We start from the raw sequence: 26,831 nt of genomic DNA, 5'->3' as shown, positions 1-26,831 counted from the left end.
TCTTTTGTCTATTTCTTTTTTTTTTTTTTTTTTTTTTTAACAGAGGAACCAAATTTTGGTAATCTGTTGATAAATGACAATGGAGCCATAGAATTCTTAGAATGTGTGACATCAAATAAAATTTAGTCGAAAAAGGCAATTGAGATGGGGAAATGTTAAAAAAAAAAAAAAAAAAATGGTCAGCATCAAATTTTCTTTGATTTTATACATTTTTGTAGGGAAATATTAATTTTAGTTATAAGGACCAAAAAAATAAGGGAAGAAGATTGAAAAAAAAAAAATTATGAATTTCTGAAAAAATCAGTTAAAGTTGAATAAATTTTAAATAAATTGCATTTTTTTTTTTTTTTTTTTTTTGTGCAAATTTTTTTCAGCATTTGATTTAAATTTTTTCACCAATGATTTTATGCAATTGACAATAATGTCAAACAGCTCAATCATCTTTACTGAATCAACAGCGATATCAACTGAGATTTAATCAGTAACATGGGATACTCTATTCGTTTAGGCACCGGGATAAACTGTCCAGTTGGTTTCAAGTTATTTCACCTTGAAATAATGTAGAAATGGATTTTAAACATGATTGGAACAGCTCAACCAAATGGACGGGAAATTTGTTTTATTATTTTTAAGAAGCAGTGATGCATCCTTAAAGTTAAAAACTTTTTTTTTTTTTTTTTTTTCAAAATTTAAATTTACTGAAAACGGAAGTTGTAAAGGATGATTGTTCTTGAACATTTTGTCAAATGAAATGAAGAAATCAGTTTGGATCTAATTAAATCATTTTAGAGATTCATCAGAAAGTTAATGAAGTTCCATGGAAAAATATACATACAACGGAATTTTTTTTTTTTTTAAAGATCGAAATGAAGCAAAGTGTAAGGTGGTTGGCTTAGCTAATACAATAATCAGCACAGCCGAGTTTTATAGTCTATATGTAGTTTAGACCTTAAATTTTCAGAGATTCCTCTGAAAGTTAATGAAACCGGAAATTCCATGGACGAATATAATTACAAGGGAAAAGAAACTTTTTTTAGATTGAAAATGTGTAGTGTAATCTGGTTGGTATAGCTGATACAGTAATTAGCATAACCATGTTTTATAAACTGTTTGAATCTTAAATCATTTTGGGAAATTTTTTCAAAAAGTTAACGAGACCAGAAGTTCTGTTGGAGAATATGTGTGAAAAGGGGGAAAAGAATATTTTTTCTTTTTTGAATGAATAAATCAATGTGGTTTGCTTAGCTAATACTGTAATTAGGGTAGCCAATAAGTATCAAATGATATACCTCTATTTCCATGTCCACTAAGTGAACCACATACTTTGAACATCCTAACACAAAAAATACTTGCTTGAAAAAAAAACAGATAAAAGTAATGTATGTCGAAACAGAATCCAACGTTGAACATAGAGATGAGGAAGACATTTCCGCTGTTTTCATTCCACAGAAAACATTGCTTGTCCCAAGAAATGGAAAAATTGTCTTGCCATGTCTGACTCAAAAAAAGCAGAGAAAGGTAAGACGTCACCGGTAGGTTTGGTATGTTTTGTTACTATTTTGGTACTCTTATTTCAGGAATAAGTTCTTTAATGAAATTTATACGTTTTCAGAAACTTTCAAAAGGATTTCCCCATTGCATTTAAGATTGCTGAATATATAGTGCCAAAACGCGTAAGGAATGACTGTTGGATTCAATTGGCGATAATAAAATCTCCTGCTCTACAACTGTCTATTTTAATAAATTGTGAGAGAAAGCTGGTTTGAAGAGATATATATGTAGACAATATTAGGCTAAAATCCAGTAACCCAGATTTTATTCATGTGAATGAATCTTTTATTTATTTATTTATTTTTTTTTTATTTCATAACTTTAATATATTTTTTTTATGAGCCGTTTTGCTGATAGCCAACAAACATAGGCTTCTCAGAAAAGTTAGTTTTCATAAAAACAGATTGTAAGATAGCAAAAAAAAAAAATTGATTTTCTGAGGAGTCCAGAATTGATGTATCAAAATTTGCATACGTGATTCTTTCCTTTCTTTTATTATCAGTTATTCAGATTAAGTCTCTGCTTCTTTGCTCATTAAAATTAAATTTACATACACGATTATCGAAGCAAGCCGGATACATGTTCATTTTTATAATACAGATTTGCAAGGTTGTAATAAACTAAATCACGTCTGCACACGCACTCTGTTACATATATATGTATATATATATATATATATATATATATATATAAAATAATTGATTAAAAATCTCTACAACTTCATGGATTTACTGGATTTTGTACTCATCAACCATGGGAACACCCTCTCATGTGAGACCATTTTTCCTTTTTACCCCACCCCATCTGTTCCATTATTCTATTTCATTTTCACGATAGTATGCGATCCATTTCGTATCTAGTTTCATCAAATGCTTGATGAGCAAAATGTCTTTATGCATTTCGCTAACTCATCTCTTTTGACAAGATAGAAAGTATTTCCCCCTAAACGCTTTGGATTAAGGGCTGTCACTGTCACCTATTTGTGTTTCTTTCCGAATAATGTTTTTGACCCTTACTAAAGTGTTTCTTAGCATTTTATGTACTTTGTTATATATATATATATATATCTCAAACAGATTTAACAGTTCAGGTTTCTTGTTTTGCTTAATATTAGAAAATAAAAAATCTCTTGAACACACCATGGAGTGTTTGCTTATTTATTTGCAAGTTTCTGTTTGATAAAGCAATTATATTGCAGCATAAATCGAAAATGCTGACAAATAAGTAAATATATATATATATATATATATATATAAATGCTGATTGTATATGTAATACTTTCGTTTCACTACATAACGTAACTTCATTGGATTATATTTTCAGACTGACTTGAGAAATGGAAACTATTAAAATTATAATAATCAGCAATATAATAATACGCTAAGGCAATCTTATTTTCATATGTAGTTATCACCTTTCACCCCTTTTTTTTTTTGTTCACAAAGATGGAATCGTCTGATCATAGAAAATGCACATTTAACTTTCATCTGATGTTGAACATGAAACTCGAACCAAAATATACTTTTTGGCCTTTTGGCTAGGATGAAAGTGTAGTATATGTTCTGTCTGAAGATGGTAAAATATGACGGCGTTTGCATTCGTGCTAGACAGCCATAGAATGGAAATGTGTCACAAACACAAGAGTTTTGAAGATATTCTTAAACTACATCTACCAAACTACTTAAATAAGTACATTTCATTTCAAAGGTGGTACCATAATATTGTGGGGTCTGCGTTTGTGCTGGACGTCCAGAGAATTGAAATATTATTTTTAAAGCAGAGCAGCAATATATGGTAATTTATAAAGATCACAGCCATGGAAGGATACAAGAAAAAATCTGTTTAAGCAATTAAAAAGTACTTTTATGTTATCGTTTTCCGCAAATTTATATTATTATTATTAATAATAAATAAATATTAAACAAAGAATCATTTAGAGTTAAAATTTGAGTCTCGTCGTTAGATAAACACAACATCGGTTCAAATTTGGTGGACATTTTTGTTTTGCTTCTTTCAAATAACGTTGACGCTTTTCAAGCATATTTTTTTTTTTATAAATTTTAGATGCATAAGACTAACTTGATTTTTAATGATTTCTCATTTAATACTATACAATGAAAACAGCAACATAAAAGTACTTCTAAAGCCTAAACAGATGTTTTTTGTCACGTTCTTCCACAGACGTAATCATTATAAATTACTCCATATACAACAGATGAAGAATACACCTGTGAAAATTTAACGTGGTTCTACTGGTAATAATGATTGCACAGCATCTACATGCCTTTTTATTTTATTAGACAATTTTAAGATAATCCCATAAAAATAATTCCAGTAAACAAACCATAGATATTGATTGAGATTGTCGGACTGACTTCCTCATGTTGTTTGTTAACGTCACAACGTTTCGGCCGTTTTGCCCTCCGGCCTTCATCAGGTGTTTTGTATCAAACTGGGGAACCGTTTGTTAGGAGTCTCGAACCCAACTATGTCCCAGAGCCTAGCTGGAGTCCGAACACGGTACCCCCGTAATAATAATAAAGGGTTGGGTTCGAGACTCCTAACAAACGGTTCCCAAGTTCGATACAAAACACCTGATGAAGGCCGGAGGGCAAAACGGCCGAAACGTTGTGACGTTAACAATCTCAATCAGTGAAAACACCTCATGTCAAAAATACAGACAATTACAAACCATAGATATCCCTATATTTGGGGGAGGGAGGGTATGTTTGCTTTCCTTTTTGAAGAAACTAGTTTACATCTATATCTTATTTGTATTGCAGAAGATCAGAAAACAAAAACATTGGTACCATCAGTTCCAAATCTAAAACAGAGGACCAGTCTCTGGTTGTCAATGCTGGACTCTCTTCATCCTCTGTTTATATCTGCCTCCCTAGAAATGGCAGAAATGTGATATTTTCTTTTTATTGAGCACTCTGGAGTTCCCTTCCATGAACCTTATAGAGGATCATCTGTGGAAATATTCTTAATTCACTTATATTTCCTTTTTGTATATACCAATCCTTATTTAAGAAGCTCAATGTAATTACGGAGTACATAATGAATAAATGACAAAAGTCTATATTCCAAATGTCATGATGTTGACCATCTTACAATTTATTCCGTTAATTCAGTTGACATTTACAATTCTTGACAGTATCTGCTTCTTGGCACAAAACGCATTTTATTTCCTTTTGGTGGCTTGATAGTTGGTATGATGAATTAAAGGCAAAATAGATTCATTGATTAATATAATAATTAAGTGATTTTGTTCTACGAAACACATACTGTCAAGAATTGTAAATGTCAACTGAATTAAAGGAATAAATTGTAAGATGGTCAACATCATGAAATTTGGAATATAGACATTTGTCATTTATTCATTCTAAGTATTTGTTTATTTTTGAAGGTAGCACCTAATATCTCTCTCATACACAAAATACAATGTGTAGAGAAACTAAAGAATCACTTAAAATGAAAGAAAGGTTTTCTTTTGTGATGCGATAAATTTTTATTTGATGTCATTGATAAAAATAATGGCAAGTTCAGAGCATAGACCAGATAAGTATTTAGCAAAAAAAAAAAAAAAAAAAAAAAATAGAAACTTCATAAAACACCAAGGATTTTTTTTTTTTTTTTGCAAGTTGAAATCAATTCATTACACGTTAATTTCTTTTAGCAAAGACAACTGAATACATGATTAATTAAAGACAAGTTGCTATTTTACCCATAGTTGGGAAGCGGGGTGGTTCATACCTATTGATATCTGATGTATTCACCCTGAGCAAGTTGAGCCAGCTTCTTCTGAAGGAAGGAGTTCCTAAGGACACAAGCATACCCCAGTTATATGTATCAGTTAGTGGAGATAGTGATATTAGTTTTTGCATTCTTTTTGCAAGCCAGTGTTGCCGTCCTATCTTCTACATACAGTGCTTGGTATTTCTAAATGGTCACTCATTTCATACTGACCAGTTGAACATCGTTCAATGTTGGCATAGTTAAATTGACACACCAGTTCGGGTTAGATTATTGAACTTGTGGGTTCATAATTGGACTCACAGATCAAAATACAATTCAAACAGGCTCGAGATGTCCGATCACCAGAAGACTCGGATAGTTTGAGACATTAACTTCATCATTCCCCGACTTGATTCAGAAGGCAACATCACTGGATCTGTTACCGGGATGGAGCAAAAGGAGGGAAGGTAAACTGAAGAGTTGGCTTGTGATCTTAACTTGAAAGTTGTAGCTGGTCCGCACGCTTTTGGCATTTCAATTAGTGTAATTTGAATTACCTCCCCTGAAAATTAATCAGCAAATATTTTAAGAAAGGTTTAATAATTTATTCATTGTTTATTATTAAATCACTTTAATAAATTGTTAATATCAGCAAAACTATTGCATAGATGTAGAAAAAAAACGGATTGGCTGCGATATACCGAGGTGTCAGAAGTGGTTGGGGCGACTTGACATGTGATGCTGCAAATTTGCTTAGAGCCGGCTTAACTCACCTAGAGTGAATGCCATCAAAGACAGATTAGAATAAGATTTGAACTCAAATTCTGTGGCAGTAATGGCTTATGCTCTATTCTCAACCTTGGGGGGGGGGTCATTTAATAATACTAAAACACAATGTTTATACGATTCATTGAAGACGGATTGTTATTTTAGCTTTTGTTAGGAGTTTAAGAATAGTGAAAGGAAATTTGATTTCACCCCTGCAATCACGGCTTAAAAGATGATTATTTTTATTGAGAAATTTTATTCATTTTCCTCAATGTCATTTGTCAGTCAACCAATGTCTCCCTGCTATAACACGTTTGAAACCTGTTTAATAGTCAGTAGAGTGAGACTCGTCTATTTGTCTTGTGTGAAATTCACGATTTACAAATATTTAAAAAAGTGTTTAATGTATTCGACGAGGGGACGGGAGGATTTGAAATAAAATAATAATAATAAAAAAAATATCTTTGTAAAGTATTACAAGGTGATTGGAAAATATTAGATTAGTGCAAAAATGTTTTTTATCAGCTATATATATATATATATATATATATATACACATCAAAAAACATTTTTGCACCAACGTAATAAACTCACTATTACTAAGTGCTTATAATTGATCAGTGCAAGATCATTTTTACAAGAAATTAATAGAATAAGAAAGTATATAAGCATGAGGTTTTATTTAGAATTCAATATGGCTGCCAGCATTCGACACTAACTTTTCAAGATGCCTGGAAACAGCATCAACTAATTTAATCAGCCTGATAGCAACAAAGCAACTGTCAGACTGATCTGTATCGTAAATCTGCAATCGAAAATAATTGTAAAGAATTAAGAGAGCAGGGAATCAATATGAAAAAAATATTCAACAGAATATTTTTTTCATATTGATGTATTATATCAAGAGCGTAAATGTTCTATGCAATGAGTTTTTAAAGGGTTCAATCAATTGTGAAGATGAGAAAAAAAGGTCCCAATGATAACAAACAAATAAAATTTTGATTTTGTAAAAGCATTAAAAAAAAAAAAAGTGAAAAGTTGGAAGAGAATGAGTAGGAAGTGGAGGAAAGGAAGTGATAAATATTCAAATGCAATGGTTTATAAACCAGTACCAATTTATTTGCCTTCCCACGAGGGCAGAGTTAGACACAAGATCAGTTTTCAGTGAAAGAGAAAATTCGGTCCACCTCCCCCACTCAAAAAAAAGGGGGAAACTCTAGATTAAGACAAAAATAAAAATTGCCTCAGTTTAAAAGGATTTTTAGCAAAATTACAATTTAGTGGCCTAAAACTATTACAGGATTTTGGAGTTAAAAATCTATTTATATTATGCACGAAGTCTGCAGAAAATACATTTTAAATGAGTGAATATGCTAGTACTGCCAAAATGGTGGCCATATCATTGGAAATATGTCGATTATACAAGAATGTTTAATCATTTAAAGTGTTTTTCTTTAGATGTCATGGGTAATACTAAAGACTTCATGTCATAATCTTTAAAAAAAAAAAAAAAAAAAAAAAAATTATCACCTGTTTACAATTTTACATTGCATTCTGTTCAGGCCACTAAACCATAGTTTTAACGAATTTCTCCTACACTGACCGAGGACAGAAAAGATGAAATGTAGTATCAGAGCAGATACTATGCTTTGCTTCTAGTCAAAATATCAAAGAACATTCATGTGAGCTTATAACTAAAATTTAAGTTGGAATCTCACGATGTTCCCTAGATTAGTAGCTGCAAGTCTAGCAGTCCACGGATCACATAGTCCATGCAAAAATATTGATGGTCCACAGAAAACTATTTTAACTTTGATCAAACTTCAGATTAAAGAGATAAGTATTAAAACGTATTATGGATGGTATATATGTTGCAGACGATATGTAATCTCAAAAGAAAAAACGAACACACAAATGTGACATCATCCGACATAGTGTTGAACATGCCTTTCAAAATCAAATTCAATATTTGTAATGGATTCCTTACAATTACGCTACAATAATTACTGAATGGTTTACAAGTATAACTTTCTACAAACATGGCAAAGCAACGGTGAAAGAGATGGAATGCAATTTTAGCAGTGAAGTATAAATTACAACATAAAAAAAAATGTTGCCACAACTATCAACTTCCACTGAGTTTGCTGCAAAATATTAGGACTATGAAATCTTAAGCAAGCCCTGAACCAGGAAGATCAAGCACAAGTAGTTGAGCAGGAGAAGGAATCTGAATAGAATAAAATTGATTTTAATTAAATTTTGAATACACTGAATTTTTTTTTCCTTTATTAAGCCATGGTCATAAAACCATTAGCAATAGACAGAGGTTTTCCTTTATTAAGCCATGGTCATAAAACCATTAGCAATAGACAGAGGTTACTAAGCTCCCTGAAAATGTGACAGTGATACATGTCCATTCACATAGTTCTGAGGCCGCACGTTCAGGATTGCAGAACACAATGCGAAAAAAGTTTTGTCGGTACATCTCTGAGCAAACACCATTGCGATCATGCAGAGGGTTTAATGTGAATGTATATTGTCGCAAGTTTGGTCTGTTCCGCCACAGCACAGGGCGGTATTTAAGTATTGCAGTGGGGCAAGAACCATGAAATAATCAGCAGGCAACAGAAACAACTGTTACATTCCGGCAAGTAGACGGCAGATCTAATACAATGAATAATTGTTTTAATTTAGAAATTCATTAATAGGATTTCATATCTATTTTTCTCATCTTTCATTTAATTCTAATTAATTTAAAAGTAAAACTGCACAATACTTCATTAAACTTTAAATTTCTAATTCATTTTATTTAAATAATTAGACTATAATTTTGTTAACTTTGATCGGTTCATTTGATATTAGGAAAATCAGTTCCCAATTATTAAAGGATAAACGTATTTACCCTTTTTTTTTCTCTATTTTTTAAAATTAATATTAGTGGTCTATCAATTTTAAAATCAGACCCATTGGTTCACAAGTTAAAAACGTCTGTGAGACAATAGTTTTTTTATGAATGTGATCTGAGCATTGCTGCCAGCAGAAATTTGCATCCAACACAGCATATCACTAGAATGTTCAAGAAAATGCAAGATGTCTTGGCATTATTTAACAAGACCATTGCTCTCTTCAGTTATCTATTAAAAAGTGCAACCACACTTAGAATTCTCAGCATCTGGAATCACTAGGTTATTCAAAACGTTTACTACCTGGAAACCATTTAAAAATATGCAACCAAGTGAGTACCCTTCATCAGAAAACCTGTCATGTTCAGAATACCTTTCTTTCCTGGGCTTAGATTAATTGAAGTGCTAATGCCTAGCAACTGACTGGCTAAACATGATCAACTACCTTGTTAACAACAACGTTTTTGATATTCATGTCTGCCTAAAAAGTCAAAAAAACAACTGCCATGACTTTTGGAAATATTTTTTTCACACTCACAATTTCTGAAGCATGGAAAAAAACTACCCGCACTAATTATGCAGCGTTGAGACATTGCATCTTTTAAAACCCTCATGCAACCCAAGATTGGTGAGATATACCACTTAATAACTCCCTCCTTCATACACATCTATATTATGTATCATGCACCGTTCATTTCCTTGACAATTGTGCTTCATCTTTAATGCACATCTGATAAGTGATAATGTACAATGATTTTATTATGTTTTCCTTTTAATTATTTTTTTGTTTTTATTATTTTTATGCTTTTTCTATTATTTAAATGTTTATTGTTATTATAATTATTTGTTTATTAGTTCAATCTTTATTAATATCATTTATTTTAATATCTATTTATTTAGTTATTTTAATATTTACTACATTGTAATATTAATTATTACTTTTAAATTTTTGTTATATTATCTTGATGCTTATCATTGTTTATATTTTAATGTTTAATTATTTTTTTATATTATTTTAATGTTTCTTTATCATCAGTCACTCCTGTTATAAGTGGGCTATTAATTATTGACAAAATGACGTACCAACCATTGGACGGATAGTGCGCCTAAAAGAATAAAACTCATATGAACCCTGCTCGGGTAAATTTTATAGCAGCTGTGTCAAGAGCATCACGATATAAGGCAGTGAATGTTGGGCCTTTGCCCAATCCTCTCTCGCTTGTTGGCAGCCGTAATGAGAGATGCATGATCAAATGGACCTGCAGTGTGCAATCTCACCAAACCCAACAGGTCAGAAGATTTGCTGAAAGCATTACAGCTGCCCAGCAGATTCATTATTCTAAAGATGAATCCATTACACTGTAGAACATTAAAGATGAATCCATTACACTGTAGAACAACTTGTCGTAAAAGCATGAATGTCCTAAATTGCAGGATGGTTGACTGGTCACGGAAAAATTTGAGGCATGTGATTTAACAAGACTGCACAAAGTGTAATTTGGACACTGCTGACCCACTTGACCGTGAGAAGATGAGTGAGCTTCCATAATCTCATAAAAATGTCTGACCCCTAAATAAAGGAAAAATGATGGTAAATGAATGGAAGAAACAAGAGAAGAAAGAGAAAGGGGATCATTCCAAGTTTTCTTCAGTTGCCCTAAATTAGGATGTACATACATCTACTTATCTGACCAGAGCTTCGTCAAACATAGTCGAACTTTTGTAGGCAATTGCAATACAGAGTTGATTCCAGTCTGCTATTGAGGCTGAAGGTGCCAAGACTGATGTTAGCTTCGTATTACAACTACTTACAGAGGTATGAATATGTTGAACAAAGTGTTGGTTGGGTAAGTAGATATACTTCATTTAATTTTATTTATTAAGAAAGACTTTATTTTATAGAGGTCTCTAAAAGCTGACAAAAAAACTAAAGTTTTTTTCCCCCTTAGAGAAATCAAGAAAGTTCAAAATTTTCAAGCTTTCTTCAATGTTCAAGAACCTTCTTGAATTTTCTGGATTTTTCTAAAAACTTGCTATTTCTTTTTCTCAGTTTTTTTTATTTTTATTTATTTATTTTTTTCATGAAAACAGTCTTTCTCAATTAATAGATAAAACTACAGGGAACATATATTAAGTCCTCATAGTAGTACATAAATGTACAACGTGAATAACAGTGAAAAAAAGGCCAAAGAACACTTGGAATGACTCAGTCAAATATGACCCTTAAGCATTTTGAAATCAACATACCTGATGAAATTTCAGTTAAAAAAAAAAAAAAAGTACCATCATGGACAATGTACAACCTACTTCTAATGTAGAAAAGACATCCTATATAATAAAAAAGAAGAAATATTGATTTATATCATGTGATTGCTATAGTTTTTTGTTAGGTTTTTCCATAAACCCTCTCAGCAGATTAGCACTGCATGCAAAAGCACCGGTATTTATAAGATTAGTCGATTGTAAGTTTTTTTTTGTTTTCTTTTTTATTACTCTGAATTTTCCTTGCAGAAATATGAGAAGCACTTATACTGTTCTTATTCGCATAAGTATGTTACATGGTGGAAGCCGTTATTTGAATGGAACAGTTTTAAGTTAAATGGAAGTCAATGAAATTATGTGACACCGGGGAAGAAATAATTCTGGGTTTTCCTGGCAACTCTTCAAGTAGAGAAGACGTGAAAGTTGGTGTTCCCTATTTTAGCTCCAGGGTTGGGGGCACAACATAGCCTAATGAGTGTATGACACAGGTTTTGAGATATATACATATACATACATATTACTGACTCTCGATAAGTATATGAAAGTATCCAGCTCTCAGTAAAAACATGACAGGTAGAGCTGGCATATAACTTTATACTTCAAATAAATCTTTATGGATATTTCCAAGTGTGCAACTAGAAAGCTGCATGTTACAACAACAAAAGAACTGATGAAAAAAAAAAAAATGTACATATACAAACTTATGTATGCTCTAATCAGAGATTTTAGAATTCTTCAATTAGAATCTAGAAACCATTCCATCTTTCAAAAGCCATCGTTTAATGCTAAAGGACAACCAACAAATTAGACTTACCCTCCTCCTCCTCAAAAAAAACAAAAAAAAAACACTAGAAACAAAAAAGCCCACACTAAACTCAAGACAAGACGACTATAACCACAATAAATCGAGATGTTTTGTTCATCCAGATTTATTGATAGATTCTCCCCCTTCATAGTCCCAAATACAATCATCCAAATACAACTGCTGTACTTTACCTGTGATATTCCCTAATCATATATAATTTATCTTTTGTACAAAATGTCCAAACAACCGATACATAGATGATGAGACAAAATTGGCCGATAGATTCAGATTTAATAACCAGAAACTTAACATTAAAAAACACACACACACAGAGACATACACCCTACTTTCAAATAAGCAAACATTTTAAACCAATCAGAACATACATAACATCAAATGTAGTTTAATAGAAACCAAATATCACGTCCACGCAAAAACCGAATGAAACAAAATAGAGGATAAAACTTAACATGCAAAAATCAGGTTGGACCTCCAATGTGAATGTTTTTTAATATAAGTTTTGTTTTTTACAGATAGAAAAGATCTCATTGTTTATAGGTTGAAGGAATTATTTTGCTTAATGTTAATAACAAGATAGGTGCGTGTGTACATCGATATTTAAAAAAAAAAAAAAAAAATTTTTTTTAATGGTCCTCTTTGTCATTCGGGAGAACGATTTCACGCGGACCGATTTATCCATTAAGATATTTAACAAAGTGGAAAATGTCCAGTTTGTCATAAACGTTTCATATTCGTTTAACTTTTGATAAAGAACCATTAAAAAATAGATTACAATTAAAAAATTTTAATGACACCTGTTATTGGTATAGTTTCATATCTATCATGTGTTTTCTTTTATTGTGAAGAAATATATCATTTTAGCCAAAAAAAAAAAACGAAAAACATGCACTTTATATAAAGTTTAGATTTATTACTGTGTAATATGTTTTGTATATAGCCACTCCAATTTACTCCTAAACTCATCAACCAATCATCATTCATTTTGAAATACAGCTCCTAGGTTTAGAATGGGTATTACAGGCTGTATTTGATTTCATTTATTTTCGTGCAAAGGGAGCAAAGAACGGGTGGAAGCACTTTGTAAAAATTCAGACATCTCCGATTTTTGGTGAAATTTTGCTAATAGGTATTAGACATAAATTAATAAATGTTCTCTAAATGTAAGTTATTTGGAGTATTTTAGTACATAACATGAATACAACCACTTATATTTAAATTAAAATATAGATTTGCCTTTAATTTAATCCATAATTAGACACCAATTAAGCAATGTTCCCTGAATTTAAATTTCTGCTTAAGACCGATTGAGCTTACTTAAGCTTTACTTTTTAGATATCTTCTAGAATCAAAATTATGTAATAGATTTTGCGCAAAATTTAAATAGAGATTCTAAACGTAAGGTTTAGTGTCATATCTTGATTTTAAAACTGTTCTGTTTGGCGAATTTTACCCCTCCTGGGATGGGTAATCTTCCAGTTCTAATACGATAATATGAAATTTCTATATCTGCCTGCAGTCAATCTATTTGGCTAATGCAACATTTTCTATGAATTTTCTTATGACAAAGTACCTTTAGATTTATAGTGTGATAAAAATAAGTTTTAAATTGATTCGACCAATCAAAACTATTTTATGGGTATTTTTGGAGTCCTTTTCTTTTTTTTTTTTTTTTTGACAAAAATCTTATTCTATGTGAAATAAAAGCAAACAAAATTATATATGCCGACTTACATGCTGTGAATATATATATATGTGTGTGTATTACATGCTGAGACAGAAATGCTCAGGTTGGTGTCTGAGGGAACACTAAAATCACCGGGAGAGATGTCCCTTCAATCTTCGTTAAGCAGACATCTAGAAGGAAAACTGATATGACATATGTGGCAACTGTTGCTTTCAATATATATATATATATATATATACATAATTTACTTAGATAAAATTAATATACGAAAGTATAAATTTATGCGTAAACTTTAAGTATTTACTTCAAAAGTGCTCAATACGTAGGTAGAGCGAGTTAGTAAGTTATAAAATATATATGGCGATTAAGCTACACTGAATATTCCGCATTTCATCCACTCTAGGACTCTTCTTACTATATATATATATATATATATATATATATAAAATGAAAATTATTTATCTAGGAGTATATCTTTAACAAAACTTTATCAAAATAGAAAAACCTCAATACTGTTAAGAGGAGCAATTAAACATATTTAGTAAAAGATGAATAATATACGTGACTTATAACTTTTACTATTCTTCTGTTACTTAATATATATGTATATATAAATCAAATTGGGTTGGATGTAGCATCATTTCTGCAAAGTCTTTTGCTGGATAAATTGAGTGCTCAATGTAATGTACAGAGCAATATTAATGATCAGTGTATGAAAAAAAAAAATATTCAACATTTAATAATTTTATGCAATTCATATCTTCTTCAGACCTATTATAATTTATATCCTTGAAAATGCTTGAAAACCATCTGTCAATTTAAAAGAACATCACCCATTTTTTTTTTTTTTTTTTTTTTTGTCATCTGACAAAACTATAATTCCATTCTTCATTTCTTTTCTGTTCATATTTTTTAAAAATAATTTTTCATTTGTCCAAGGGAGAGAATTCTCATTTGACAAAACTTTTGCTGCTTTCAATTTTTATATCTACATGAATAAAATTTTTATATCTACATGAATAAAATTTTTATATCTACATGAATAAACGTTAGTTAGATAATTTTTCTCGCATTAACAGTAAAATAAAAAAAAAATGCTATATTTCAAGTTACTTAACTCTACACAACAACAACACCTCATCTGTCTTATATTCTTTATCTGTAGACCAAGTTGTATGTTCAATTTGCATATTGATTTACAAAAGGGCAGTTTATTAATCAACTATTCTTTGTTATCATTTTACAATTTAATGATTGGTTTGATATTAATATAAAAAAAAGTTCCATTTAGGAATATTTTATTTCATTAAAAATATATTTAGCAATTGTTTTTCAAATGTTTCTTTTCAGTCTTTAGAGAGGCTACCCTAATTTGCAACATGTTCAATTTCTAAATCATAAGTTACACCCCTCATCCCCTACAAACCTAAGATAAACAGATTTCTTCCTTTTCCTTTCTTTATGGTCACATTTAAAAGAAATAAATTTGCATCGAAATTACTAAAATGTTTGTATATGAAAGAATGCTGAAGTTTTTTCTTTTTTACAACAAAGTTATAAATAAAAAGTTTATTTCAAATATTTTAAGTAACAAACTTTGCAAAGCTAATAAGATTAGATATGTTCGATTTCTTTTTCACAATATTATTGGTTAAATATAAAAAATATTTTTGGATTCAATCGAGTAAACAATTATGGTTTAATTGTCTAAATTATCAATAAACTATTTTATTTTTCCCTTAGTCTGTCTTTATGGCCTTTTCACTTTTTCCCCTGGAAACTACTGGCTAATCTGGCTGAAATTTTGTATGGACTTTGTGATAAGGTACAGAGAACCAAGTATTATGGTATCTGTTATATGCACAGTTAGGGATTTTTTTTTTTATATTTATTTTTTTTTTTTACTTATGTCCACCCCTAACAAGACATTTCGCTACTTGGACGTAAGGGGCTACTATTTGGGACCATGCTTAGGAAAGATTAACAAGATGTTGATTTATATTATATTTAAACTTCTTCATATTAGTACAGTCAGGGAAGCAGGCAACAGGAAAGGAATTTCAAAGTCTAGCTGTTCAAGGGGAAAAAAACTATTAGAGTAGAAAGCTTTCTGGCATTTAAGGACCTCAACAGTGAAGGGATGAGATTTTGTAGCTAAGCAGGTTTGTCAGGGATGTGTATGTCTAGGGGGCACAAGTGCAACAAGTTCATCAGAACACATTCCATTAAAATATTTGTAAAACAGACCAGCAATGCAACACTGCGGCAATGGGACGAGTTGGAGTTTAGTTGAAAACTCTTTTTTTGGACCCTATCAAAGAGGAAGAAGCTAGTGGTAGATGTACCAGCCCATATATGGAAACAATACTCCATGCATGGGCGAATGGTGGCCTTGTAGAGGTACAGGATACTCTTGGGTGTGAGATGTCATCTAGCTCAATAGATTAATAGGGATTAGTATTTAAATGCAAAAAAAATGAGCACTAATTCAACCATCAATTTGGCATAAAGAACTCTTTTCTGGGTGAACGAGCTAAAACTATCACCAATTAATAAAGGGTTTTAAAGGTCAATTAGTTATATTTTTTCCTCATTTAATTCTATTTTATTAGACATTGAATATACGTTAGTAATATCTTCTCAAAGATCCACCCTCCCAAGCTTTACCTTCTCTCTCACACTCACTATTCAGGTTTATCATCTACGTTCCTTTCAACAAAAGATTAAATCCTGTCTGGTTGTTGTTACGCTAAATCTACATCTTATCACGATTGCCATGATTAAGTGTCCATTTGCAAACATTTATGGTCTTGCCTGGCGGTTTCTTTCTATATCTTAAAATGCCCAGCGTTCTTCTTGCTATCCAGTCTTTAGCATGAAATGCCGTTTCAAGCAGTTTTTTGTCGGCCAAAATGCACTTCAGTTAGTGTGCAGGCTATTGAAAACCTCACCTGACCTCCTACAGAAGAGGTAAGTAAATATTTTACAGTTGTTTATTTGTGTTTGATATTTTATTTTATAATTTGAGTGTGAGTTATAAAATCATATTTACTTATTTTTAGGCCTTATTTTGTTTCAAGGATGTTTATTTAATTATCATTAGTGCATTGATTATTTAATGACATCAAGGAGAATGGTGATATTTTGCCAATTTAGTTTTTAGCTGGCTACTGTTATTTATAATGCTAGTAATCATAGGAAAGCGAATCACTGTTATTGGTTTTAAAGATTTAGTTTATGATTTGGTTATTGTTGGTAATATTTGGTTTGCTAAATTTGAAATAGTTTGTGTTTATATATATATTTTATAGTTTTATTTTTATTTTCTTTTAATAAACGTAACACACTTCTCACAATTCTTAATTTTGATGTTACTGACTATAGTACACGATTTAAGAAATATTTTAGGAAAATAAGTTTTGATTAAAACCTAATCAAAATGTTGTTTCATAGTCTAGGAATTTTCCCCTTTTAGCTTTTTTCATAAATAATAATATATATTAGCAGGACCTAAGGAAATTCCATGGAATGAGAAATATATTTAATCAGCAAATGTTTTGATAAATCTGATATTTTTCTGAATCGCACAAAAACAATTTTTTTTAATTTTTTTTTAAACAGAAGAACTAACATGCGGCAAAGGAAAATAGTGTCCATCGTATTTTAAAAGTAAATGAAATAAATACTCAGAAAGTAATATTGTGCTACATAGTTCAATAGAAATAATATTGCATTGTAAGAGACAAGTTTTGATTTACTCCTTCAGTCCAGTATCACCTTGGAGACAATGTTCTTTATTTTTTTCTTTATTTATTTATTTTTTTTTTGTACCATTTCGCTGACTTTTTTTGAACGTCGAAATCAGTACAAGTTACTTTCTAATACCATTCTAACAATGATCATATATTATAATATTTGAAAACAAGGTCACTATCATATTCTTGTCCAGGGTTGCCAGATTGACCTTTTTAAAGCCAAATTTAATGAATTTGGCCTTTTTTGAAGCAGTTTGGCATTCAAAAATTGTATTTGGCCTCTTTAAAAGTGTGATGTACTGACTAATTAAGGAAAAGCAGAATATATATATATATATATATATATAGTGTTATAATGGAATAATTCCAGGAGGAAATCCGGGTATGAGAGCTCAATGTGGTAAACAGAGCAATAACATAAAAATATAACACGGAAATTACATAATTGTCGATGCAATAATTTATTTCAACCTTATGGTATTTTCAAGCATCTAAACTAGACAATTACATTTTTGATACTGTATACAAAATGTAATTGTCTAGTTTAGATGCTTGAAAATACCATAAGGTTGAAATAAATTATTGCATCGACAATTATGTAATTTCCGTGTTATATTTTTATTATATATATATATATATATATATATATATATATTTTATACAACTTTTATTGTCTTATGTATTCTTATTTATATTTTTTATAATTTTATTTTTAATTTGCCACACATCTGTATTTGTTTACTAAAAATTTAATTTGCAAAAAAATTGTTTTATAAAAGCGACCGAATGAAAAATTTAAAGCTCTAGTTGTTTGCAATACAATTAATACTATGTGACCTAAAATTCAGAAATGAATCATAATAAACTCTTATAGAATAATCGAGCATTATAATAGATTTCTTTCCATTCAACAGAACCAACATACACGTGTGCGTGTTGACCATTAATACTTAACTCAATAACTTATATTATGTTACTAGAATCTAACTTTACTAGCAGGCCGCCCAATGTTGCTTGGTCGTAAAAGACGCATAAATATTATATTTTAATTAATGCAGAATTCTTATTTATTAGAAACAAAAATACTGTAGGTATTAAACATACCTTTCAAAAATAAGGTTAAATTCCTTAAAAAAAAAACAAAAAAAACTGAGATATGTGCATGCGAATATTGTTTTTGTTTTTTTTTCTAAACCATTCACTTGTAAGTAAAAAAATACTCAAGCTGAGATTGAAACCAAAACCTAAAGACAGTGAGTCTAGTACAATAACCATTAGATCAGCATGATACGATCTTTAAAAGGTGTTTTCAAATAACTTATTAACATAAGTAATGTGATGTATTCACTCATGTGCATTAATGAAACAGTTAGAAAACAGATAAAAATGATGGCCCCTATGTTCAACTTTTTCAAATTTGACTCCTTAGCAGCCCTTTTTTTATATGTGAAAACGGATTAAAAAGTTTTCAACATGTCTGAATATCCTATATACCAAATTTCAAGTCTGTAGATCAAAAATTAGTCGAGTATATAGGTTGAGAAGTGTCCTCACACACACACACACACACACACATTCTCACTTTTATCTTCTCTATATAAATAAAATGAACTCATTTTTTCCCGTCTGATTTTGACATTAATAGGATTAAAAATCAAGATATTTCATGCAAATATAATATGCACAAACGGCAGAACAATATCTGAGGTGTGTTATAGGCTTATTATTTCTCAAATTCCTCGATAATCTTAGATTTCTATACTTTTTCTGCTGATAAGTCACAGCCAAAATCGGTTAAGATCAATGGAAGTGGTAAAATATTTTCTCTCTAATAAATTCCTCCTCCCCCTGCCACCACTTAACACCGTTTGGGGATCGTTTACAAGGAACATTTGAGAAGAGAACACCGGTTTGGCTTCGTAGTTCTTTCATGTGAAGTTATTTAAAATCACTAAACTAAGCTGCAGTGCTCTGTGGCGTAGTGGTTAGCGTGCTGGACAATTCACATTATATTTTCACGTTCGCGCCGACCTACCGTAGTCGTTTTTTTTTTTTTGTTTTTTTTTCCTAAACAACTGGAATGGACTTTTCTTGGTGGCCGAACTGTTAACGTTGCAGATGTTTTTTTTTTTTTTAAATTTTTTTTTCACACTTTATTTTCCTACTTTTACTCATGACTCCGGGTTTGATCCTTCCTACTTACCTACCATAACATTTTTTAAAACTCCCCCCCCCGTCCCGGAAACAAACACTCGGGCAACGCCGGGTACCCCCGCTAGTAGATATATATTTTATGTACACAAAAAAATTAAAAATATGTAAATAAAAATATGTCCTGTTTAAAGGGGCAACTTAATGCATGCATTTGTATGCAGGGGAGGAAAACTATCACTTAAATGAGTAAATTTAAATACAACTGAGGCGTTCTTATGCTACTGCTATCACTAATAACTATAAATGCATATATATATATATATATATATATATATATAAATATATATATATATAGTATTATTTCATGTATCTACATAAAATGTAATGTATTTATTTTCAATATTTACTTTAACAGTGCTCTATACATAAGTAAAGCTAGGTAGTAAATTTTGAAAATATATATCGCAATCTTGCTTTCCAAATTATTACAATATGGTCGTCGTCTTCAAGCCCAACATAAACAAGTTCTTGATGGGTCATCCCCTTAAGTAATCCAATTTATCAAATTTCCACTACTAACGATTACTATGGTATTGTCCTATTGACTATCATACACTCATTAACCTTTATCCTTGAGTGGCTTCCAGGCCTTGATAAGTGGTGACTCCTTTATATAAAAAAAGAAAAAAGAAGCTACATAGAATTTTCTGAGTTTCTTAAAGGTGAAACACGGTAAATTCTGTGTAGTTTAATTGCCATACATATTTTCAAAACTTACAACATACATATAAGTTTGTTATGGCTTTATGTTTTTAGATAACTTAACATATGATTAAAAAAAAAAAAAAATGAAAATAAAAATTCCTTGGTCAATAGAGCTAAATTGAGGAAAATTATGATTTTAAAAAAAAAAAAAAAATGTCATGAATATGGCAGAAAAAAAAAATTTTTTTAATGAAAAATAAGCATTGGGGGGGGGGGGAAAGAGATTTACATAGAAATCAAATGAAGTCCTAAGAGATTTTCTTTTTACTTGCAAACTATCAAGGACTTAATAAAAATAGTTTCTAGAATTTTTAGATGAAAGGGTGAGTGCGACTTACTCAAGATCGTAAACATGTCAGCACTGAAATTCGTGGCACACGCATGGTTATCTATGAGGTCAAGCAAAAAGAAAATCTCCTAGGAATTAATTTGATTTCTATGTCATTTTTTCCCTGCTTATTTTTCATTTTTTTTTTTTTTTAAATCATAATTTTCCTTGATTTAGCTCTGTTGAGCAAGGAATGAAACCTGGTTAACTAGCCTTTATTTAAATTTTTTATTTTTTTTAATCATGTTAATTGCTTTATATTTAACCATAATTAAATTTTGTACCCCCCAAAAGAATTTTCAGATACACTTTGTATAGATATACTTATAATGTACATATTCGATAGTTTTTCTAAACTATCACAATTAAACTCAATAAAATAGATTTACACTTTCAGAGCAAATACATCAGTAGTGAACATTCCAAAGCCACAGTTGTATTTATTTCAGTCATATATATATATATATATATATATATATATATATATATATATATATATAAGCATGCTTTTGGTATTATTCTGGGGAGATAATAGTAGCTGAATACTCGGTTATATTATGGTAATGTGTTTACCTAAATGCCAAAAGGAGTTATTTCCCTTACCCTGCGTATTGTCCTTATATTCGTAACGGTCAGGTTGATGAATTGTACAAACGATAAAATACGTCTGTGGATATTTGTGTGTGTGTGTATATATATATATATAATGTGTGATAATAAAAAAAAAAAATGAAGACAAATTAAAATTCAATCTTAGAATTACCAAGAGTTCCTACCCCTATTCTTTTAAATTGGTGATATTCTTTTAACGCCATTAATGATTTTCAAGCATTCTTAAGAGATGGAGGGAAAAGTTGTAGTATAAAAATGTGTATGCTTGCATATCTACCATTTAAAAAAAAAAAAAAAAAAAAAAAATCTATTTCAATTCAAAAAATCGAAGACAATTTGATGAACAAACGACATATTTTGTTGCTAGTAATGTAACTTGTTTCATGAGTTTTTCTTATTTCTTTAACTAATATTTTCACAGTTCTTAGATTTAAAAAAAAAAAATTTTTTTTAAATGAATTTTCTCACATTTTTTTTTTTTTTTCCATTTATGTGTATCAAGAAAACATTTATCTACACGGCTCATGTACACACCAGAAAGCTGCAGCATATCACAAAATTAAAAACCGGAATTTTCTGATTATCACATCATAACTTGAAATCCACACAACATGTTGAAGGAAAAAAGCAAAAATTATGATTCTCTAAGGATTTAGTTTTAATTTATATTTTTAAGTTATATTTTTAATTAATCTTATTCAATTTTTTTTTTTTCCTCCATATAAATGTTGAAATTCTCTTAATTATTCTTATCCCGGAAGAACTGACTTTTTCTTTTTTTTCTTTTCTTTTTTTTTTCAGCATTTTTCATTCTTTGCAAAATTCATTCTTTTGCTCCATATTTCTTTGAAAAAAAATTTCAAAAATATTTTTGCTTTCATTTTTCCTCAACCAATTTAAAAAGTATTCTTCACTATCAACCTTCCCTATCGCTTATTCTATTTTAAAAAAACATCACTTAGTATAAGATTCTCTTAAAGATGCAGTTTATGGGTGGTGATTTGTTTTAACAAATAGTAGTAGTAATAATAATAATAATAATGATGATGATAACAATGATGATAATTCACAAAACCAACACAAAAAATAATTCTTACTCGTATCTCTTTTTGTTTAATTTGTGCACACGTTAAGATATGTCAGTTTTTTTTTCCTTACATTTAAAAATCTGTAATTATTCCTATCCTGGAAGAACTCACTTTTTAGCATTTTTCATTCATTTTATGTGGACTTATTCATTCTTTCTCTCCATCTACATTTTTCTTATTTCTTTAAAAATACTTTTTTTGTTGTTGTTGTTTTTCCTGAACCAACTTTTAAAGCTTGTTTAGAATAGTGATGTTTTAAGCCAGCACATCGAAATTAGTATAAATTCCAAAAATTATGAAAAATGATCCAGTGAAAAAAATAAAGAAAAAATTTTTAAGTAAAAATAAAATATACTGAGTTTATCGATTTATAGTTTCACCGTACGTTTTAATGCTGAAGAGTTCGTAAGATCCAACAATCAATCATTTTGACTAAATAATCACAATTTGCAATTGTTAAACGCAAAATGTCGGAACGTAATTGTGGCCGATTTTCTGTTAAAAATACATCTAGCACATCTTTTACTAGATCATTTTTTTATTTTTCATAATTTTTGGAATTTATGCTGATTTCGACATGACATGCAAGTACGTGATAATGTTTCCACCTGAAATGTGTTGGCTTAAAACATCACTATTCTAAACAAGTACCAATCCTGCTTATTTATATTACTTTGTTTTATTTATTTATTTTTTTTTTAAATCAGTTAGCATAAGATAATCTTTAAAAAAAAAAAAAAAAGTTGGAGGGTGGGAAAGGTTAGATACCTTGCTTTAACAGATTAATAATAATAATAATTCACAAAACTATGACAAAAACAAAAAAAAACAAAAAAAACAAATTTATACCCATGTTAATTTCTCTTCATTTTTGTTAAATGTTTTGTGCACCTCTCAAGATGCGTGTCAATTTTTCTTAAACGGCGTATCCATATTTAATTTCAAATCTAGTACTTCTGCCGTTAACGGGTCGATGCCATGTAATAAGAAGTTTTTGCTCGCTTCATTGCAAATATCACCGACCTCGCGCACGTCCATTAGCTTGACAAGAACACGAGGATACAAAACCTTGGCATATTCCACAGGATACTTCGCGTAAATATAGACACGTAGCCACATTAAATATTTCTCCTGCGCCTCGACCACAACCTCTTTGCTCATCAGAATTGATTTGTCCTGATCGAAGAACTCGATCAACAATAATAGAATCATTATCACTTTGTCGTCGTTTGTCGACAGTTTAAATGCTTGGATAAATGCTTTTATTTTTAGGTACAAAAATTCCCCAAGTGTTTCTTGTAATATTTTCGCATCCAAGTAACTTGACTTTCCCTCCTTGTTTTTAAATATCCATAAATCATCAACACAGGAATAAGCCATGGATGCTCGGATCATAGACACTTCTCGGATACTCCCCTACAAAAAAAAAAAAAATAAAATTTGGAAATATTAGATTAAAAAAATAAATAAATAAATAAATAAAATTTGGAAATATTAGATTAAAAAATAAATAAATAAATAAATAAATAAAATTTGGAAATATTAGATTTAAAAAAAAATAAATAAATAAAATTTGGAAATATTAGGTTTAAAAAAAATGGTAGACATTAATATTTTAAAATTAAAATAATTTTTTTTTAAGTAAAAAAAAAAAATTATTTTAATTTTAAAATAATTTTTTTTTTACTTAAAAAAAAAAAAAAATGGTAGACATGAATATTTAAAATTAAAATAATTTTTTTTTTTTAAAGTAAAAAAAAAAAGTTAAAAGAAAGATGCAACAAATGCAAACAGTTATCATGGCAAATCTGTTCAGTCAAAAAATTACTTTCACCATGACTAACGTTTGTGCAAAATTTTTTATTTTTTTATTTTTATTTTTTTAAATCCAAGGCATGGTTATTTAAAAAAGTGCAAACAGACGGACGGATGGGAGTGAATTACTAGGTCCAATCCCTCCTTTGTTGAAGGACTAAAAAGCAGATGTAGCTGTGACAAGGTTTGTAATAGTTGGAGGTTTTAGAAAGGAGTTGTGGTTGGGTTTCTAATATCAAAACTTATTCATAGACGAAAACAGTGTCTCTGCCACCTCTTCATTTTGTTGGTGGTATTAACTTGAAGATTTCACTCTTCATGAAAAGAAAAGGTACACATACGATGTTGTTGATGGTTGCCATAAAGTCTGAAGCGATGTATGTTGCATGGTCAGTGCAAATTTTTAATAGAGATACCTGGCCACATCTTTAAAAACACTATTTCACAAGTTAAATTTGAAAATTTAGAAAACCAAAGAATTCTATATCACTAGCTGGCTGCCTGGCGTTGCCCGGACATACAATATGCTTAAACATAACACTTTAATTTATACAGATCGTGCATGTATTATTATAGAATCAGTCTCCTATTGATTATTATATATTATGAGGATTAATTTGCGTGGTGGACAAATTCATTAAAAAAAAAAAAAAAAAATTCTGTCTGTGTTTACAATATCACGTCAGCTGATATTTGGGCTTGACGATCTTAAGCAGTCTTTTCTTTTATAGAATACTAGCAGTTCCGCCCGGCTTTGCTCGGGCCCTATATACTGTCCATAAGGTTATATGCATATGTATATATTAAAAAGTGTGAATATGTAAAGTAATGTATTTCTGTATAATAGTCTTCCTTAATTACCATAGAGAAAAGACAGACAGACATTTACACTTTTATAGATGTAGATAGATAGATTGGATGCAATATATAATAATGATTAAAAAAAAGACTCATGCGCCACCATTGAGAATCGAAACCAAAACGTTAAGCTCACGATTTATTTTGCCTCTGCCATAAATGACTGGGCTATGAAAACATGTTTACTGCAAGGCTAAAAATTAAAACATGAACCAATATTAACTACATTATGCATTCGTAATGGCGGCATTCGACCTTCACCTGGCAAATTTCATTTTTTTTTAATTTTCACACTTTTGCACGGATTTTTCCAGGCTAAAACCCAAATATAAAGTTTTGCATGGATTCAAACACCTTATATATGAAATTTTATGTCCGTAGACCAAAAACTCTAGGAGGAGTTTGGTAGGCAAAATCTGTGCAACAAAAATATATACGTATATATAAATATATATGGAAACAATTTTGTGTTTCCTGTAAACGTTTTACGCAAATATTACGCAAGTATAAATCATGTAGAATATCTGCATGAATATAATTACACGCAATAGTTAAATAAAGATGATCACCCATAAGAAAACCGAAAAAAACTAATAGGAAATTAATTAAAATGAATGTTTAAAAGAATATGCAAATTAGCTAGATCTTTTGCAGATGGATGCAATTCCACAACCCATATATAAGAAAATTGTATTTTCTTTTTAAATAAGTAGAAAAGGGGTTTTTTAATATGAATATCAATACACCCAAAAGAAAAACGAATTTATAGGAATATAGATTTTATGTTACACCAGCCAAGGGAAATAACGTAAAATATTCCCCTGTAAAAATTCTTTTTTTTATATGTAAGAGAGAAAAGCTATTTTTAAGATTGTATTTTTATGATTTTTGATACTTACCCGATGAATTTCTATACAAAACATACCTTGGAACACTGCCAGACATATAAATTATCTTTGTGCGAAATATGCAAAAGATAGGCTCAGTCATTTCGGAACCTATGAGGAAGGAACTCACACACACACACAGACGTTTATATAATAGATTATTTGGTTTTCTAAATTTTCAAATTAAACTTGTAAAATAATGTTTTCAAAGATGTGATCAAATTTTTCTATTTGTCAGCAATTTTCTGCAAACCTCTAAATATCACACCTACAAACTAAGATCAAAATTTTGATGACACAAATAACAAAAACAAATAAACATCTAAATAAAAATAAGTTTTAATTCTAAATAAGCACCTATTTCAAACAACGAAAATACAAAAGAGAACATCTTCATGATTTATGTGCCTGTCACGCAACGAGGATGTCATATTCCAAAAATCACGTAAATTGATCATGTATTTTTTTTAATATAAATTTTTTTTTTTTTTTTTTTTTTTTACAAATTTTAGCTATTTTAATCATAAATTGTATCCATTAGAAGGCCGATTTTGATCTGGATATTTCGAATTGAGTTGCCTCCCCCTTATTTATATTCATGTTAATTTCTTCTTCAACAAACGACATATTTTGTTGCTAGTAATGTAATTTGTAGGAATGTTTCATTAGTTTTTCTTATTTCTTTAACTAATATTTTCAGTTCTTAGATTTAAAAAAAATTTTTAAATGAATTTTCTCACATTTTGCTTCTTTTTTTTTCATTTACGTGTATCAAGAAAACATTTACCTACACAGCTCATGTACACACCAGAAAGCTGCAGCATATCACGAAATTAA

General features: G+C 29.9%; 1 protein-coding gene and 1 long non-coding RNA gene across 17 annotated transcripts in view; one reads left to right on the top strand and one right to left on the bottom strand.

The window, feature by feature from the left end:
• Positions 1–26,831, top strand: part of LOC145283715 (uncharacterized) — a 214,982-nt gene that overhangs the window by 62,471 nt on the left and 125,680 nt on the right. The window lies entirely within an intron of this gene.
• LOC145283711 (vitamin D3 receptor-like) overlaps positions 22,115–26,831 on the bottom strand; it is a 1,095,565-nt gene continuing 1,090,848 nt past the window's right edge. For all 16 annotated transcript variants that reach the window (XM_080132744.1, XM_080132747.1, XM_080132736.1 and 13 more), the window contains one exon: positions 22,115–23,850. In XM_080132744.1, the coding sequence (XP_079988870.1) occupies positions 23,341–23,850 (510 nt within the window). In that variant the 3' untranslated portion in view covers positions 22,115–23,340. The remainder of the gene's footprint in view (positions 23,851–26,831) is intronic.

The sequence above is a fragment of the Euprymna scolopes genome, chromosome 8 (genome assembly GCF_053919585.1).
Source record: "Euprymna scolopes isolate OS-2025 chromosome 8, ASM5391958v1, whole genome shotgun sequence".
In the NCBI taxonomy this organism is placed as follows: domain Eukaryota; kingdom Metazoa; phylum Mollusca; class Cephalopoda; order Sepiida; family Sepiolidae; genus Euprymna; species Euprymna scolopes.
The sequence above is the reverse complement of the archived record's forward strand: the minus strand, read 5'-3'. Positions and strand labels throughout refer to the sequence as shown.